The sequence below is a fragment of the Oncorhynchus mykiss genome, chromosome 16 (genome assembly GCF_057628025.1).
Source record: "Oncorhynchus mykiss isolate SJ-2025 chromosome 16, ASM5762802v1, whole genome shotgun sequence".
Classification (NCBI taxonomy): Eukaryota; Metazoa; Chordata; class Actinopteri; order Salmoniformes; family Salmonidae; genus Oncorhynchus; species Oncorhynchus mykiss.
Window position 1 is genome coordinate 41,299,107 of NC_143037.1, and position 16,483 is coordinate 41,315,589.

General features: G+C 43.2%; 1 protein-coding gene across 4 annotated transcripts; it reads left to right on the forward strand.

Moving 5' to 3' along the window:
- Positions 1 to 1,032: 1,032 nt before the first annotated feature.
- On the forward strand, positions 1,033 to 14,807 carry troap (trophinin associated protein). 4 transcript variants are annotated; one of them, XM_021565771.3, is made up of 14 exons: positions 1,033 to 1,277; positions 1,613 to 1,722; positions 1,902 to 2,184; positions 2,463 to 3,111; positions 3,268 to 3,389; positions 7,473 to 7,524; positions 8,825 to 8,962; positions 9,172 to 9,320; positions 9,586 to 9,640; positions 12,960 to 13,012; positions 13,200 to 13,295; positions 13,416 to 13,893; positions 14,086 to 14,303; positions 14,562 to 14,807. In XM_021565771.3, exons 2-14 carry the CDS (start codon positions 1,658 to 1,660, stop codon positions 14,634 to 14,636), a joined length of 2,433 nt encoding a protein of 810 aa, XP_021421446.3. In that variant the 5' UTR covers positions 1,033 to 1,277; positions 1,613 to 1,657; the 3' UTR covers positions 14,637 to 14,807. The 4 variants fall into 4 exon arrangements, with proteins under 4 accessions (XP_021421446.3, XP_036802694.2, XP_036802695.2 ...); XM_036946799.2 differs by having other exon boundaries at positions 1,037 to 1,277; positions 12,951 to 13,012; XM_036946800.2 differs by having other exon boundaries at positions 1,119 to 1,277; positions 1,911 to 2,184; positions 12,951 to 13,012.
- Positions 14,808 to 16,483: the final 1,676 nt, after the last annotated feature.

The following is a 16,483-nucleotide window of genomic DNA, read 5'->3' on the forward strand; positions in this document are numbered from 1 at the left end:
TGCAACAGTAGCTAAGATGGGGAGAGGTCTGTCCGTAATAAAGCGCCACTTTGCCTTCTGAACAACAATATCAACAAGGCAGGTCCTACAGGCCCTAGTTTTGTCGCACCTGAACTACTGTCCAGTCGTGTGGTCAGGTGCCAAAAAGAGCGACTTGGGATAATTACAACTGGCCCAAAACAGGGCAGCATGGCTGGCCCTTTAATGTACACGTAGAGCTAACATTAATAATATGCATGTCAATCTCTCATGGCTCAAAGTAGAGGAGAGACTGACTTCATCACTACTTGTTTTTGTAAGAAGTATTGACATGTTGAATGCACCGAGCTGTCTGTTTAAACTACTAGCACACAGCTTGTACACTCATACCCCACACGACATGCCACCAGAGGTCCCTTCACAGTCCCCAAGTCCAGAACAGACTATGGGAGGCGCACCGTACTACGTTGAGCCATGGCTACATGGAGCTCTATTCCACATCAAGTAAAGTAATAAAATCAGATTTAAACGCAAGTAATAAAATCAGATTTAAAAATCTTATAACAATATACCTTATGGAACAGAAAGGACTGTGAAGAGTCACACACACATGCACAAATACACACATACAAACATACATAACATGCACACTATACACACACGTACACAGTTGTGACCGGAGGGCACACACTTAATGTATTGTGAAATCTGTTGTAAAATGTATTTGAATGTTTCAAATGTTTATTATAATGTATCAAATGTATTAATTATAATGTATATAAAAAAAAATGTAATGCCTTAATTTTTGCTGAATAACAGGAAGAGTAGCTGCTGCCAAGGCATAATACATACAAATACAAATGACAGATTGAAAAGAAGAATACTAATATACAGATTACTAATATTTATATGTAACCAAGGGTGCTACTTGAAGCTCAGAAGGGGGCACAGGGACAAAGACATTTCAGAGGGTGTGTGGGGAGGGACTCATTGGATCACATGGTGGAGCATCATGCGTCGTTTCCATGGAGTTGTTTTTGCACGCTTGATGCTGATTGGTCAAAGGAAATACGGCTCTTGAAAACAACTAGCGCAACGATTGGCTTCTAGCTTTTCTGTTTTAACCAATGAAAATACTTGCTTTTTACAAACTGGAGCATGTTCAGGAAGTTTTGAGCTTGTCTTCTTCTCATGCCTCTTTTGTGTTGAAAACAGAGGAAAGTCTGGGATATATTAATTATTTTTTTCGAAAACATTTTGTGAAGCAAGTAAACAATTCTCTATTTTGAAGTGTGCATGTGAGTACAGTCAGATTTTCTCTCTTGTCACGGTCAGATACCCAGAGAGCAAGCTGCCCCTTCTCTCAGTAGCTCGCTTGAAGCTAGCAGCAACAGTACCGTTTAAATTGTTAAAAGTTTTGTGGTGTTTTCTAAGGGATTCGAATATTTCAGTGGGTTATTTGCTTTATACGACAGCTATTAAGCGAGTCATTAAACAATTCAACTAGCTAACTTATAGCAAAGCAATTAAGCAATGTGACAATGTGGTTGCTGTTTTTGTCTCTAAAAAGTATATGCTCTTGTCAACTGTGTTAGCTAGCATGCTGAATTATGTTAACTAACATTTGGTTCAGGGTTTGTTATTTACAGAATTCTGTTGAACCTCTCTGACTGAGCCAATGATGGATTCCTCTCCGATTCTGCGTCAGCATAGTCAGAACAAAATCCTGAAAAACCATTCAAGGTAACAACTAACGGTAACAACTAACGATTCAATTGTGCTTTATGTTGGCAGTCGCCGCTCCCTAATGATGCATGGCCACTGTTTATCAAGTACTGTTGATAAGCTAACCTGAATTAAAAACACTGTATACACTGCCTGGAAAGTATATATGTCTGTCTACATTGACTGTCAAACTCCAGTCCAAACAGAATGAAGATCAACAGAATGACAGCAGACCCCAAACCAGGTTCTAAACACCCGTCTGTACCCCACCCTTGCAAACACCCCTCTGTACCCCAACGACACCATTCCAAACGAGGGACTGAGAACAAGGTCCCAGCAGCAACCTCAGACAAAGACCCTAAGCCCCCTGTAAGACCACTGGGCATCAGCAGGCTGCCAGTGCTTGCTAAATCCCTGCCCCTTCAGACGCCCTCTGACTTCACCCAGTCACACAAGAGATGGGAGGAGAACTCTCTAGCGGTAAGAACTATAGATAGATTCTAAATGCATAACCCAATTATATTTATATGGTAAACCCATTGCTTCAAATGAAATATATCACTGATTCTGGTCTGATATTAATCCACATTTCTGCATTAAAAAGTATGTGCGATGGGGAGTCTAGATTGAAAGTGTTTCTTAACCAGGAATAGCCCTAACTTTGTTGAGAAACTGGCCCTGAATGTGTATCTTACTAGCATTACTGCCAGTGCTAAGGGATGTCATTTATATTTTTGTCCTTATCTGTTTTCCTAAAGGGTAAAGCAAAGAGGAAGAAGCCAAACACCAAGCCTGTACCTTTCAACTTCACCCATCCTAGAGACAACCGAATGGGGGCAACGAACCAGAGGAGGCCGCTGGTTGCTCAAACCACCCATCCTGAAAATACTTTTAGCACTGCTGCCAGCCATAAAACAAGACTCACAACGACAGCTAAACTACCCAGTTCCGTCCCACAAACTCATAACAAGGCCCGAACAAAGTCAACAGTAGATCTCGCTGCTCGACTCCCTACACTCGCACAACACTTGGCGGCCAGAAAAGAAGGTCCAGGGCTAGCAGGCATCTTGTCACATCACGATGGAGAAGAATGGAAGACTCATTGGTCCCAGGCTACCAGTGCTGCCACCTCCATGCCTTTGTCTCAACATCTGAAACCAAAGGCACAGTCTTCTTCAGACAATCCATTTCACGGATCTGGATCGGGACAGCTTGGTCTTTCCAGACCTCCCAGTTCATTTGGTCCTGGCTCAGGTCTTTCGTCCATTGCTTTCTCATTTAGCAGTGACTCCTCCACTACCTCAGCCAAGCCCACTGCCCTCAGTACGGAAGCCTGCAGGGGCCAATTGGACACGCTCAGCATCAAAGATCTTTCCGAGCCTGGCCAGTTATTAAGTAGCACCGCTGGTGAGTTCAGAGCTCATCATATAGCTGCAGTGTCATGGTGTTTGTTTTCTCTCTCCCTTGTCCCTAGATTTTCTATGTTTTTGTCATCTTTAGATTTATATTTAGTTTTTGAAATTGTGTTTCATTGTCCCTTGTGTGTGTGTGTGTGTGTTCCAGGGCGTGTGGAGGCCTTCTCTTCTGACCCCTTTGCCCTACGTAGTATCCTGCAGAATATCGGAGTCAATGCTGCTGGGGCTTCTATGTCTAGCCGTCCCTCTACAAAAGCCTATAACAACATGGTGAGTTGTCCTAGGGTTCCTTTACACAGCAGACCTGGTACTCTATTAGATTGAGAGACACAGGAGAGGAGTGCATCTTTGGTTATATACTGAACAAAAATATAAACTATCAAAAAATGTATATATAAATGTTCCATATGCACAAAACCCTTATCTCAAATTTTGTGCACAAATGTGTTTACATCCCTGTTAGTGAACATTTCTCCCTTGCCATGATAGTCCATCCAACTGGCATTTCAAGAAGCTGATTAAACAGCACGATTATTACACAGGTGCACCTTGTGCTGGGGGACAATAAAAGGCAACTCTAAAAGGGAGAGTTTGGGCTACCATTACCTGTCTGTAATGTTTAGCATTAGGATACTTATCGTTAGCAGTCCTTATAGCATAGGCATGTTCAGACACCCTGTCCTTGAGCCTTCTCTTAGTACGTCCTATGTAAAAGCACCCACGTGGCCACTTCAGCTTGTACACCACATATGTAGTGTTGCAGTTAACAAATGATTGAACTTTATAGGTTCCAGGTCCACACGTGTCCCTGAATCAACCATGTGTAGTTAACCAGTGATTATGATTGATTGTTTTTTATAAGATAAGTTTAATGCTAGCTAGCAACTTACCTTGGCTTACTGCATTTGCGTAACAGGCAGTCTCCTTGTGGAGTGCAACGAGAGAGAGGCAGGTCGTTATTGCGTTGGACTAGTTAACTGGAAGGTTGCAAGATTGAATCCCCGAGCTGACAAGGTGAAAATCTGTCTTTCTGCCCCTGAACGAGGCAGCGTTCCTAGGTCGTCATTGAAAGTAACAATGTGTTCTTAACTGACTTGCCTAGTTAAATAAAGATTAAATAAAGGTGTAAAAAAAAAATCTGCGCCCAAAAATACAGATTTCCGATTGTTATGAAAACTTGAAATCGGCCCTAATTAATCGGCCATTCCGATTAATCGGTCGAACTCTAGTAGCAGCAGCGTAGAAGGGTGAGAGACCTGACCCTGGTGAAATGTAAATGGTCTGGGTAGGCATTTGATTAGATGTTCAGGAGTCTTATGGCTTTGGGGTAGAAGCTGTTTAGAAGCCTTTTGGACTTGGCGCTCCGGTACCGCTTGCTGTGCGGCAGCAGAGAGAACAGTCCATGACTAGGATGGCTGGAGGATTTGACCATTTTTAGGACCTTCCTCTGACACTGCCTGGTATAGAGGTCCTGGATGGCAGGAAGCTTGGCCCCGGTGATGTTCTGGGCTGTACGCACTACCCTCTAGTGCCTTGCGGTCCGAGGTCGAGCAGGTGCCATATCGGGCATTGTTGCAACCCGTCAGGATGCTCTCGAAGGTGCAGCTGTTAAAGGATCTGAGGACCCATGCCAAATATTTTGTCGTGCCCTCTTTACGACTGTCTTGGTGTGCTTGGACCATGTTAGTTTGTTGGTGATTTGGACACCAAGGAACTTGAAGCTCTCAACCTGCTCCACACAGCCCCGTCGATGAGAATGTGGGTGTGCTCGGTCCTCCTCCTTTTCATGTAGTCCACAATCAACTCCTTTGTCTTGATCATGTTGAGGGAGAGGTTGTTTTCCTTGTACCACACGGTTAGGTCTCTGACCTCAGGCTTTATCATGGTTGTCGGTGATCAGGCCTACCACTGTTGTGTCATCTGCAAACTTAATGATGGTGTTGGAGTCGTGCCTGGCCGTGCAGTCATGAGTGAACAGGGAGTACAGGAGGGGACTGAGCATGCATCCCTGATAGGCCCCCGTGTTGATGATCAGCGTGGCGAATATGTTGTTAACTAACTTTAACACCTGGGCGAAGCCGTCAGGAAGTCCAGGATCCAGTTGCAGAGGGAGGTGTTTGGTCCCAGGGTCCTTAGCTTAGTGATGAGCTTTGAGGTGGTGTTGAACGCTGAGCTGTAGTCAATGAATTGTCTCAAATATGAAATTTCAGGATCTTTAAACTAAGGGCCACTGTATTGCCAGGTTTAAATGAGGAAATGTACAGTGCTTTGCAAAAGTATTCACCCCCTTGGCGTTTTTCCTATTTTGTTGCATTACAACCTGTAATTTAAATTGATTTTTATTTGGATTTCATGTAATGGACATACACAAAATTGTTCAAATTGCTGAAGTGAAATGAAAAAATGTACTTGTTTCAAAAAAAATGCACAAACCACTTGTGTTTCTTTATGTATTCACCCCCTTTGCTATGAAGCCCCTAAATAGGATCTGGTGCAACCAATTAACTTCAGAAGTCACATAATTAGTTAGATTACACACAGGTGGACCTTTTTTAAGTGTCACATGATCTGTCACATGATCTCAGTATATATACGCTTGTTCTGGAAGGCCCCCGAGTCTGCAACACCACTAAGCAAGGGGCACCACCAAGCAAGCAACACCATAAAGACCAATGAGTTCCCCAAAAAGGTCAGGGACAAAGTTGTGGAGAAGTACAGATCAGGGTTGGGTTATAAAAAAATAGCAGAAACTTTGAACATCCCACAGAGGACCATTCAATCCATTATTTAAAAAAAAATGGAAAGAATATGGCACCACAACAAACCTGCCAAGAGCGGGCCGCACACAAACTCAGACCAGGCATGGAGGGCATTAATCAGAGAGTCAACAAAGAGACCAAAGATAACCTTGAAGGAGAAGCAAAGCTTCACAGTGGAGATTGGAGTATCTGTCAGATGAGACTAAAATATAGCTTTTTGCTCATCAAGGAAAGCGCTATGTCTGGCACAAACCCAACACCTCTCATCACCCCGAGAATACCATCCCCACAGTGAAGCATGGTGGTGGCAGCATCATGGTGGTGGCAGCATCATGCTGAGGAGATGTTTTTCATTGGCAGAGACTGGGAAACTGGTCAGGATTGATGGATGGTGCTAAATACAGGGAAATTCTTGAGGGAAACCTGTTTCAGTCTTTGAGATTTGAGACTGGGACAAAGGTTCACCTTCCAGCAGGACAATGACTCTAAACATACTGCTAAAGCAACACTCGGGTGGTTTAAGGGGAAACATATAAATGTCTTGGAATGGCCTAGACCTCAATCCAATTGAGAATCTGTGGTGTGACTTAAAGATTGCTGTGTACCAGCAGAAGCCATCCAACTTGAAGGAGCTGAAGCAGTTTTGCCTTAAAGAATGGGCAAAATCTCAGTGTTTAGATGTGCCAAGCTTATGGAGACATTCCCCAAGAGACATGCAGTTGTAATTGCTGCAAAGGGTGGCTCTACAAAGTATTGACTTGGGGGGTGAATAGTTATGCATGCTCAAGTTCTGTTTTTTTTTTGTTGTCTTGTTGGTTTCACAAGATAATTATATTTTGCATCTTCAAAGCGGTAGGCATGTTGTGTAAATCAAATGATACAAAGTCCCAAAAAATCAATTTTGATTCCAGGTTGTAAGGCAGCAAAATAGGAAAAATGCCAAGGGGGTGAATACTTTCGAAAGCCACTATTATTCTCCCTTCCTGTAAAGAGATATGTGGTTTATACATTTTTTTGTTATCCAATCTTAAGTTTAGTAGCAAGAGCTTGTGTACAGTTTTTTTTTCCTTTTATGATATTGCATTTCTTTTGTGGTGTTCTATTCTCATTATGCCATGTTTGTCTTTGTATCTTGAATGTTTTTTATCCTCAAGTCTTTTTTTGCTTTATCAACTACATATGTTAATGAATTGAGTCACTTCCTGTGAGAGTTGGGTTATACAACAGTTTGTCCACCACTATTCTTTGTCACCCTGATGGAGGCTGCAAGGCATCGGTGGGTTTTATTCTTACCATACATTAGGCTTTTTTGTTTTTCCACTACATGAGTTACTTGATTTTGTTTGCACAAAGGCTGTTCCGCCATTGTTTACTATCCAGCATCAACTTATTTTTGTTCTATTAGATTGAGGTTGCCTGGCGCAATGGAACCAATAGAATAGTCAGTAATCAAACACTCAACGTATTTGAAAGAAAACAAATACCAATTGAAGTGAACCCAGATCTGCAGGGTACTTACTGACTGATGATCTTTCTGAGTTTGTGTGTCCAAAATCAGTCTGTGAACTAACTTGAAGTGATCTTTCCTCTGCAGCCCCAGAGAGTGTCCATCATGAAGAGTCAACAGAAGACTGTACCCTCTGCAGGTCAGTGGTAGTAGTACTGGACATTTCCAAGCTGCATATAACGGTTTATGTACTGCTGATATAAACTCAGCAAAAAAATAAATGTCCCTTTTTCAGGACCCTGTCTTTCAAAAGATAATTCGTAAAAATCCAAATAACTTCACAGATCTTCATTGTAAAGGGTTTAAACACTGTTTCCCATTCTTGTTCAATGAAACATAAACAATTAATTAACATGCACCTGTGGTACAGTCGTTAAGACACTAACAGCTTACGGTGGGCAATTAAGGTCACAGTTATGAAAACTTAGGACACTAAAGAGGCCAGTCTACTGACTCTGAAAAACACCAAAAGAAACATGACCAGGGTTCCTGCTCATCTGCGTGAACGTGCCTTAGGCATGCTGCAAGGAGGCATGAGGACTGCAAATGTGGCCAGGGCAATAAATTGCAATGTCCGTACTGTGAGACGCCTAAGACAGCGCTACAGGGAGACAGGATGGACAGCTGATCGTCCTCACAGTGGCAGACCACGTGTAACAACACCTGCACAGGATCGGTACACCCGAACATCACACCTGCGGGACAGGTAAAGGATGACAACAACAGCTGCCCAAGTTACACCAGGAACGAATAATCCTTCCATCAGTACCCAGACTGTCCGCAGTAGGCTGAGAGAGGCTGGGTTGAAGGCTTGTAAGCCTGTTGTAAATGCAGGTCCTCACCAGACATCAACCTCAACAACGTTGCCTATGGGCACAAACCCATCGTTGCTAGACCAGACAGGACTGACAAAAATGTCTCTTCACTGACGAGTCGCGGTTTTGTCTTACCAGGAGCGTTTATCGTCAAAAGAATGAGCGTTACACCGAGGCCTGTACTCTGGAGCGGGATCGATTTGGAGGTGGAGGGTCCGTCATGGTCTGGGGCGGTGTGTCACAGCATCATTGGATTTTGACCCCCCCCCCCCCCTTTTTTTTTCAGGGACACAATATTCCATTTCTGTTAGTCACATGTCTGTGGAACTTGTTCAGTTTGTCTCAATTGTAGAATCTTATGTTCTTACAAATATTTACACATGTTAAGTTTGCTGAAAATAAACACAGTTGACAGTGAGGATGTTTCTTTTTTTGCTGAGTTTAGCATTGACATTGAAGGCTATTTCCGTGTGGAAATGTTGCATGTTGCACCCCTTTAAAAACACAATTTGCGCTGATCTGTTTAATTAGCCAGCCTATTCAAACTCCTACTCCAGCTCAATCTAAGGGCCTAGGATAGGCTAGCAAGTCTGTACACTTGAATGTGCTTGTTGTTGTTTATAGGTCCAGTAAGATCTATTCAGTTCTCCCCTGAGCCTTCAGCCCTCAACAGCATCCTTCAGAATGAAGGGGTCACCTACCCTCTGCAGCCCCAGAGAGTGTCTGTCATGAAGAGTCACCAGAAGATTGCAGCCTCGGCAGGTCAGTGGTAGTACTACTTGGACATGTTCCATCTTTGAACACGTTTTGAAGAACAAAGTGTAGAAAGGCCTGCAATAGCTTACTACTGCTTCATTATCGTGATGCAAAAATATTCATTGTAAAGAAGCTTTCTAGCTTCAACCAGTGCTAAAAGAAAGAAAATAAGTTAAACTAACATGTCTCTAACCTTGTATGTGCTTGTGTTCCAGGTCCAGGACGGAGTGTCCCGTTCACCCCAGACCACACGGCCCTGAGGAGCATCCTGCAGAATGAAGGGGTGACAGCTGGGGGAATGCTGGGGGCCACACCACAACGCACCTCTGTCTGCCCCTCTGGCAGGGGAACCTCCATCTACACTGTGAGTTAATATTTTGATCGATAAATGTATTTAAAATGTATGATTTGATAATGCATATAAAGCCGCTCCAGTTAGGGTGACAACAACTTTATATGCATTTCAATTAAGATTTAAAAGTCATTGCCATAGTACTGCCTCATGTCCTTATTTCTCACGTCATGTCTCCTTAGTGCTGCATGAAACAGTCAGCCACAGTTTACTGATGATAATAGAGAGGCTTTAGGAATATAAACAGAATATTCACTGTGGTGCTTTACCTTTCCAGGCTCAGAGAGTACCTGTCACAAAGAGTTGCACTGAAGCATCTGGAGGACCTCTGGGTAAGTTATACTGAACAAAAATATAAACGCAACATTTAACAATTTCAAAGATTTTACTCAGTTACAGTTCATAGACGGAAATCAGTCAATTTAGTAAAATTCAGTAGGCCCTAATCTATAGATTTCACATGACTGGGTCTGGGTGCAGCCATGGGTGGGCCTGGCAGGGCATAGGCCCACCCACTTGGTTGGATGTACTGCCAAATTCTTACAAATGACGTTGGAGGTGGCTTTTGGTAAAGTTCTCTGGCAACAGCTCTGTTGGACATTCCTGAAGTCAGCATGCCAATTGCATGCTCCCTCAACTAGAGACATCTGTGGCATTGTCTTGTGTGACAAAACTGCACATTTTAGAGTGGCCTTTTATTGTCCCCAGGACAAGGTTCACCTGTGTAATGATCTTTCTGTTTAATCAGCTTCTTGATATGCCACACCTGTCAGCTGGATGGATTATCTTGGCAAATGAGAATTGCTCACTAACAGGGATGTAAACAATTTTGTGCACAAAATTTGAGAGAAAGATGCTTTTTGTGGATATGGAACATTTCTGGGATCTTTTATTTCCGCTCATGAAAAATGGGACCAACACTACCTGTTGCGTTTTATATTTTTGTTCAGTATAGTTACAGTGCATTGGGAAAGTATTCAGACTTTTTCCACATTTTGTTACGTTACAGCCTTTTCCTCATCAATCTACACACAATATCCCGCAATGACAAAGCAAAAACGATTTAGACATTTTTGCAAATGTATTAAAATATAAAAACAGATGCCTTATTTACATAAGTATTCAGACCCTTTCCTCTTGAGACTTTAAATTGAGCACAGGTTCATCCTGTTTCCATTGATCATCCTTGAGATGTTTCTACAACTTGATTGGAGTCCACCTGAGGTAAATTCAAATGACTGGAAATTATTTGGAAAAGCACACACCTGTCTATATAAGGTCCCACAGTCGACAGTGCATGTCAGAGCAAAAACCAAAGCCATGAGGTCGAAGGAATTGTCCGTAAGCTCCGAGAACGAATTGTTGTCGAGGCACAGATCTGGGAAGGGTACCAAAACATTTTCTGTAGCATTGAAGAAGGTCCCCAAGAACACATTGTCCTCCATCATTCTTAAATGGAAACATTTATGGTCACTCTGACAGAGCTCCCGATTTCCTCTGTGGAGATGGGAGAACCTTCCAGAAGGACAACCATCTCAGCAACACTCTACCAATCAGGCCTTTATGGTAGAGTGGCCAGATGGAAGCCACTCCTCAGTAAAAGGCACATGACAGCACGCTTGGAGTTTAACAAAAGGCTCCTAAATGACTCTGACCATGAGAAAAAATATCTTTGGTCTGGATGCCAAGCGTTATGTTTGGAGGAAACCTGTCCCCATCCCCACGGTGAAGCATGGTGGTGGCAGCATCATGCTGTGGGAATGTTTTTCAGTGGAGTGGCAGGAACTGGGAGACTAGTCAGGATTGAGGGAAAGATGAACAGAGAAAAGTAGAGAAATCCTTGATGAAAACCTGCTCAAGACTTCAGACTGGGGCGAAGGTTCACCTTCCAACAGGACAACAACCCTAAGCACACAGCCAAGATAACGCAGGAGTGGCTTCAGGACAAGTCTCTGAATGTTATAGAGTGGCCCGCACAGAGCCCGGACATGAACCCGATCAAACATTTCTGGAGACTTAAAATAGCTGTGCAGCATTGCTCCCCATACAACCTAACTCCCCAAATACAGGTGTGCCAAGCCTGTAGCGGCATACACAAGAAGACTAATCGCTGGCAAAGGTGCTTCAACAAAGCACTGAGTAAATGGTCTAAATACTTTGCTTTCTACAAACTTGTTTCGCTTTGTCATTTATGGGGAATTGTGTGTAGATAAGGATTTAAAAAAAATCAATTTTAGAATAAGGCTGTAAAGTAATAAAACCTGGAAAAAGTGAAGGTCTGAATAATTCCTGAATGCACTGTATATGCTACCGTTTCTATCGCCAGATATTCACCGGTTTGTCCCTCTCCTCTTGGGTCTGTGTTACTCAGGGGCCTTGAGGGAAAAATGTATTTGCTACGACTAATATGTGGTTGTCTTACCCAGCTATCTTAAGAGGAATGCACCAAATTGTAAGTCGCTCTGGATAAGAACGTCTGCTAAATGACACAAATGTAAATGTTAAAGTGTTATGTCTGTCTTTATAACTTGATCTGAGCACAATACTACATACCTGGTTTGAGGAGTTAGCGAGGTATCTTTGGTCAACCGGTACCATCAATGTGGCTCACCTTTTAGCCAGGTACATTTCTATGTCAACGAATCCTTAAGGACTAACTTGCTCCAGGGCAGGCTAACTACATTTATCCTGAATGAAGTGTGAGCTGTGAGTTGAGGACCAATGAAATCCTATTCCCTCACTATTGCAAAGATTGCTTCATTATCCCCTTCATTTATGGAACACAACTGATTGAGTATTCTCTTTTTTTTTTGTGTTAAATGTTAAAATTCCTATCACATTTAGTAATGACAGAATGCACGCACAGTAAAACTTTTATATGACAGTTACAAGCCTGCTAGAGTTAGCGGTCCTCTGAGGAGTATCCTATGAAGCAAGCTGGATCTCCTGAGGGTTTTCTAAAGCTAACCAGCGTCAGTTAGTTTCACATTCCAGCTCAGGCTTCCTCCTTAATACGACGGGGAATACTGCTTGTTGAAGTAGGATTGTTATTGTGCCATCTTCATTGTATTACTTATCGTTAATGCCGTCTTTGGTGTGCTTATCAATGCACAAGCACCTTCCCCCCCCCCCCCACTTCTATCGATATTTGTATTACATCGCGTGAAGTTTAAAATGGATTCTGTCATTACTAAATGTGTAATGTGATATATTTTAACAACTTTTTTTTTGCACCGGAAAAACATTTGAGTAATAAAATATTGAATAATTAATCTTCCTCAAATGAAGGGGATGATGACGCAATCTTTGCAACAGGGAGTGAATCTGATTGGTCTTCAACTTGCGTTTGTCATTGCATTCAGGGTAAGTAGAGTTAGTTAGCCAGCCCCAGAGCAGGTTCGCTCTGAAGGATTAGTTTCCATAGACATGTACCTGGCTGAAACGTGAGCCACTTCCGCATGACCGTTTTTCTTTTAAATTGTATTTATTTATTTAATCCTGATTTGAACTCTTGAGTTGACCACAGTTGCTAACTCCTCAAACCTGCTTCGTAGGATACCCCTCTGCTCTGTCTCTGTGTTATGAAGTAGACTGTCGCTGTCCGTCTGTCAATATGATCTATCTGTCTGTCCCTCTCGTCAGTGATGCCAGTCGGCCAGAAGTGGACACCCCAGCGGGTCCCTGATACCAGGCATCAGCCCATGGTAAGTATGTTACAGTGCACTTTCACTCGTATGTCCATGGTCTGTATGTAGAGTATTTTTGATTTTGAACTGTCAACACTAAAGTGGCACCTTCTCAGCAAATGTTGCCCATGGTGGAATCAAACTGACAATCCTGATATTGCCAGCACCATAGATGCTCTAACTCACTGAGCCATCTTTTTTTCAGGGGAGGCACCTGTCTGCCCACCGGACCCCCTATGCATGCTCTCCTAGACTCTGGGGCCTCCAGGGCCACAACCGAGATCTGGAGACACAGAAGGAGGTGAGGACAAAGGCTTACTAATGGAATATATATATCCTACACCACATGACTGAATTAGGTTGCTAACGTCTATTTCATAATGTTGAATCAGTTAAGGAATTGAGTGTGTGTTTGTGGCAGGAGGTTGTTCAGAGATTATTCAAGGAGACGGACCAAGAGGAGGATAGGATAGACAACGGGGAGCTGGACGAAGACCCTGCTGAGACCCGAGCTGACAAGGACCAAGAGGAGGAGGAGGAAGCGCAAAATAACACGGGAAGAGGACTCCAGACCTTCTTTCAAGCCCCACACAGGGAATCTGTTATTTTCTTCTCAACGGGGAAGAAGCTGCTCAGAGCAGCTCCAGCACAAGAACAGGAAAGCCCTGTGGCTAGATTTCTGGAGCGAGGTGGGCCCCTGGAGCGAAGTGGGCTACTGGAGAAGTGTTGGCCTGGGGCCAGAGCTTCAGCACAGGGGACTGTCCTCGAGCTCCTGCTCCATCCAGTCAGACCCTCGTCTGGGCCAGAAGCTCTATCCACGGTTGCTACTGCAGCCGTAGCATCAGGTTTGACCAGGCTAGCCAACCCCTCAGCCTTTGTCCCCCTGAGTCATCCCAGAGGTAGGACTGCTGAGACAATTTACCTTTTGATACTCCTTGTAGCTGGGCTGACTCAGTAGAGTGGGCAGAATCCATTGATAGATAAACATTTGATGGTTCTTATCCCATTGATGCAAAAAGTGCTTAATAAATAAATTTGATTGACTGACCTCGGTCCTCTGAATGTCTAACCAGTAGCCTGTGTCGTTGCAGGTAGTATCATCATCCCAAAGAGCGGCGCTCTGAGTTCTGCTGCAGCCTTGCTCCGCCGGCGCCTCCCCCCTCTGCAGGAGCTACGTCTGGATGAGGAGGTGGCTACCTACACCACCTCCCCAGCCCCTCCCTGCTCCTCCATTGCCACCTCCTCCGGGCCCATGCAGACCCGCTGTGGAAACCCTGTGGCAGCAGCCCTGTATCTGCAGGACTACACTGTGAGTTTGGTAGCATTGTTTAATTTACATATTAGTCCTACAGGCATTTAGCCCATCTATAGCATCGGTTTCTAAGATTCCTCCAGTAGCCGAGTGATGAACAAGACTTGGAAGGGTGGCGTCTTCAGACTTTCCTACCTATTGATGAGGATTCATGTTCATTGTCCAATAATCAGAAGAGCATCATTGATCATTTTGTGATAGTTCAAAGTAAATTGAAACTCTTTTCCTGTTCCTCCCTTCCTTTCTCCCCTTCAGAGTTTTCGGTCAATCATCTTGGACCCTTCGTCTGCTCTTTCCTCCCCCTGCTCCTCTCCTCTACAGGAGAGATGATGGCTTTTGCACTGAGAATGTTAATCTTTTTTTTTTTTGTATGGTCTTGTTTACTGATAAAACACTGTCAAAATGACGGATTGTTAAGCAAAGACTTGAAGGAGTGTATGTATGTACAGGTAACTGCTAAAATAAAGGAAACACCAACATAATGTGTACATTGGCATACTATAGATTCTACAAGTGTCTGGAACTCTGTTAGAAGATTGCAACACCATTCTTCCACGAGAAGTTCTATCATTTAGTATTTTGTTTTTGATGCTGGTGGAAAACGCAGTCTCAGATGCCACTCCAGAAGCTCCTAGAAGTTTTCAATTGTGCTGAGATCTGATGACTGAGATGGCGTATGGTTTACAGGTTCCACAAACCTTTCAGTGACCATTCATGCTCTGGATGGGGGCATTATCATCCTATGGGGGGGCATAGCCATGGTAGCCAAAATGATCTGCCCAGAATTTTTAATGTGTATTCAGACCCCTTGACTTCTCCCACATTTTGTTATGTTACAGCCTTATTCTAAAATGTATTAAATCATTTTTTTCTCATCAATCTACACACAATACCCCATAATGACAAAGCAAAAACTGTTTTTTGGAAAAATGTATTACAAATAAAAAAAACACCTTTATTTACATAAGTATTCAGCCCCTTTGCTATGAGACTTGAAATGAAGCTCAAGTGCATCCTGTTTCCATTAATCATCCATGAGATGTTCTACAACTTGATTAGAGTCCACCTGGGGTAAATTCAATTGATTGGACATGATTTGGAAAGGCACACAGGAATTGGCACACACAACTCTAAGGAATTGTCCTTAGAGCTCAGAGACAGCATTGTGTCCAGGCAGAGGTCTGAGGAAGGGTACTAAAAAAGTTATGCAGCATTGAAGGTCCCCAAGAACACAGTGGGTGCCATCATTCTTAAATGGAAGAAGTTTGGAACCACCAAGAGCTGGCTGCCCGGCCAAATTGAGCAGTCAGGTAGGTGACCAAGAACCCGGTGGTTACTCTGACAGTTCCTCTGTGGAGATGGGAGAACCTTCCAGAAGGACAACCATTCTCTGCAGCCTCTGAGGTTCACCTTCCAACAGGAATACGCCCCTAAGCACACAGCCCAGACAACACAGGAGTGGCTTCGGGACAAGTCTCTGAATATCCTTGAATGGCCCAGCTAGAGCCCGGACTTGAACCCGGGGTAGCCTAGTGGTTAGAGTGTTGGACTAGTAACCGAATGGTTGCAAGTTCAAATCCCCGAACTGACAAGGTACAAATCTGTGGTTCTGCCCCTGAACAGGCAGTTAACCCACTGTTCCTAGGCCGTCATTGAAAATAAGAATTTGTTCTTAACTGACTTGCCTAGTTAAATAAAGGTAAAATAAAAAAACATTTCTGGAGAGACCTGAAAATAGCTGTGCAGCAATGCTCCCCATCCAACCTGACAGAGTTTGAGAGGATCTGCAGATAATGGGAGAAACCCCCCAAATACATGTGTGCCAACCTTGTAGTGTTATACCCAAGAAGACTCAAGGCTGTAATTGCTGTCAAAGTTAAATAAATCCTTTTATTTTTGCCCGTATTTACAGTATCCAAGAATGTGACATTAGAAGTGTTTCATTCGAATCAAACAAAGAAAATGAATTGTCAAATCAATGTTGATATTTTCTAGACTACTGAACCCATTCGGACACTATTTGGAGTTTGTGGCTTGATCAATGTTACAAATATTTAAATTAAAAGATCTTCCGGAAATGATGAGGGGAATATGTCGATTTGATTCGAATTTTGATTGTAATTTTTCATAAAACTGGGTCAATATCGATGTCAGCATTGTTTCGTGTTAAACACTAA